Source organism: Brachyhypopomus gauderio, unplaced genomic scaffold, assembly GCF_052324685.1.
Source record: "Brachyhypopomus gauderio isolate BG-103 unplaced genomic scaffold, BGAUD_0.2 sc73, whole genome shotgun sequence".
NCBI lineage: Eukaryota > Metazoa > Chordata > Actinopteri > Gymnotiformes > Hypopomidae > Brachyhypopomus > Brachyhypopomus gauderio.
In genome coordinates, this window is record NW_027506894.1 from 519,467 (window position 1) to 522,239 (window position 2,773).

At 52.2% G+C, this 2,773-nt stretch overlaps 1 protein-coding gene across 1 annotated transcript in view; it reads right to left on the reverse strand.

Moving 5' to 3' along the window:
* The window catches only part of cltrn (collectrin, amino acid transport regulator), a 7,322-nt gene extending 5,007 nt beyond the window's left edge, over positions 1–2,315 (reverse strand). The window contains exon 1 of the mRNA XM_076990160.1: positions 2,053–2,315. Within this exon, the coding sequence (XP_076846275.1) occupies positions 2,053–2,119 (67 nt within the window). The 5' untranslated portion in view covers positions 2,120–2,315. The remainder of the gene's footprint in view (positions 1–2,052) is intronic.
* Between the last annotated feature and the right edge of the window lie 458 nt (positions 2,316–2,773).

Sequence of the window (2,773 nt, forward strand, 5' to 3'; positions counted from 1 at the left end):
AGTAATAAACACACATAACAGCCATCATATTCAAGCAGAAGCTTTGAGATCATAACCAGAATGCTTTTGGCTGGTGATTCAATCTCCTTCGTCCTCTAGTAATAGCACAAGGTTCACATTGGTTAAAGCTGCATCAGAATATTCATGACAGCCATCATCACCAGGCCAGGTCAGGCTGTGTATGGACAGATGGCAGGAGATGGAGCCATGGAGATCTCTCTGACCTTCACTGCACAGGTGAGGGGTCTCTCTTACCTTCACTGCACAGGTGAGGGGTCTCTCTTACCTCCACTGCACAGGTGTGGGGTCTCTCTTACCTTCACTGCACAGGTGAGGGGTCTCTCTTACCTCCACTGCACAGGTGTGGGGTCTCTCTTACCTTCATTGCACAGGTGAGGGGTCTCTCTTACCTCCACTGCACAGGTGTGGGGTCTCTCTTACCTTCACTGCACAGGTGAGGGGTCTCTCTTACCTTCACTGCACAGGTGTGGGGTCTCTCTTACTTCCACTGCACAGGTGTGGGGTCTCTCTTAACTTCACTACACAGGTGTGGGGTCTCTCTTACCATCACTGCACAGGTGTGGGGTCTCTCTTAACTTCACTGCACAGGTGAGGGGTCTCTCTTACCTTCACTGCACAGGTGAGGGGTCTCTTTTACCTCCACTGCACAGGTGTGGGGTCTCTCTTACCTCCACTGCACAGGTGTGGGTTCTCCCTTACCTCCACTGCACAGGTGTGGGGTGTATCTTACCTTCACTGCACAGGTGTGGGGTCTCTTTTACCTCCACTGCACAGGTGTGGGGTCTCTCTTAACTTCACTGCACAGGTGTGGGGTCTCTCTTACCTCCACTGCACAGGTGTGGGTTCTCTCTTACCATCACTTCACAGGTGTGGGGTCTCTCTTAACTTCACTGCACAGGTGAGGGGTCTCTCTTACCTCCACTGCACAGGTGTGGGGTCTCTCTTACCTTCACTGCACAGGTGTGGGGTCTCTCTTACTTCCACTGCACAGGTGTGGGGTCTCTCTTAACTTCACTGCACAGGTGTGGGGTCTCTCTTACCTTCACTGCACAGGTGTGGGGTCTCTCTTAACTTCACTGCACAGGTGAGGGGTCTCTCTTACCTTCACTGCACAGGTGAGGGGTCTCTCTTACCTCCACTGCACAGGTGTGGGGTCTCTCTTACCTCCACTGCACAGGTGTGGGGTGTATCTTACCTTCACTGCACAGGTGTGGGGTGTATCTTACCTTCACTGCACAGGTGTGGGGTCTCTCTTACCTTCACTGCACAGGTGAGGGGTCTCTCTTACCTCCACTGCACAGGTGTGGGTTCTCCCTTACCTCCACTGCACAGGTGTGGGGTGTATCTTAACTTCACTGCACAGGTGAGGGGTCTCTCTTACCTCCACTGCACAGGTGTGGGGTCTCTCTTACCTTCACTGCACAGGTGTGGGGTCTCTCTTACTTCCACTGCACAGGTGTGGGGTCTCTCTTAACTTCACTGCATCGGTGTGGGGTCTCTCTTACCTTCACTGCACAGGTGTGGGGTCTCTCTTAACTTCACTGCACAGGTGAGGGGTCTCTCTTACCTTCACTGCACAGGTGAGGGGTCTCTCTTACCTCCACTGCACAGGTGTGGGGTCTCTCTTACCTCCACTGCACAGGTGTGGGTTCTCCCTTACCTCCACTGCACAGGTGTGGGGTGTATCTTACCTTCACTGCACAGGTGTGGGGTCTCTTTTACCTCCACTGCACAGGTGTGGGGTCTCTCTTAACTTCACTGCACAGGTGTGGGGTCTCTCTTACCTCCACTGCACAGGTGTGGGTTCTCTCTTACCATCAATTCACAGATGTGGGGTCTCTCTTACCTTCACTGCACAGGTGTGAGGTCTCTCTTACCTCCACTGCACAGGTGAGGGGTCTCTCTTACCTCCACTGCACAGGTGTGGGGTCTCTCTTACTTCCACTGCACAGGTGTGGGGTCTCTCTTAACTTCACTGCACAGGTGAGGGGTCTCTCTTACCTCCACTACACCGGTGTGGGTCTCTCTTACCTTTACTGCACCGGTTGTCAGCTAGCACTGGAGCTGCAGTCAGCAGGCAAACGATCCACACCAGCATGTCTTCAGCTGGGTCTCTCTTCTCCTCTCTCTCTCTCTCTCTCTCTCTCTCTCTCTCTCTCTCTCTTCTCCTGGGTCTCTCTCTTCTCCTGGGTCTTTGGTCCTTCTCTCTTCCGTCTCTCCGTCTGTCTTTCAGTGCTAATCTGTCACACAGATGTTACTGAGCTCAGAGGGAAGTGTGTGTGTGTGTGGGCGGGGGGTTAGACTAAAGTTGGACACACAGCACACAGAGGGCTGGGCATAATGGCTTAATGGTTAAGCAATGAACTGTGTACAACAAGTGTTCTTCAACCTCACAGAGAGAGAACGGGTGGGGGAGAGAGAGAGTGAGGGAGAGAGAGTTTGATGGAAAGAGAGAAAGAGAGAGTAGGAGAGAGAGAGAGGGTGGGGGGGAGAGAGAGAGAAGGTGTGGAGAGAGAGAACGAGTGGGGCAGACAAATTGTGTGCTGGACTATAAAGGAGATTGCAGGACTTGGGTAAATACTGGGTGAAGTGTGTGTGTGTGTGTGTGTGTGTGTGTGTATTTGTGTGTTCGTGTTTGTGTGTGTGTGTGTGTGTGTGTGTGTGTGTGTGTGTGTGTGTGTGTGTGTGTGTGTGTGTTCCAAGAAACAACCTGCTGTTTATCTGACGATATTTTTTTTTCTTACAATTTTGT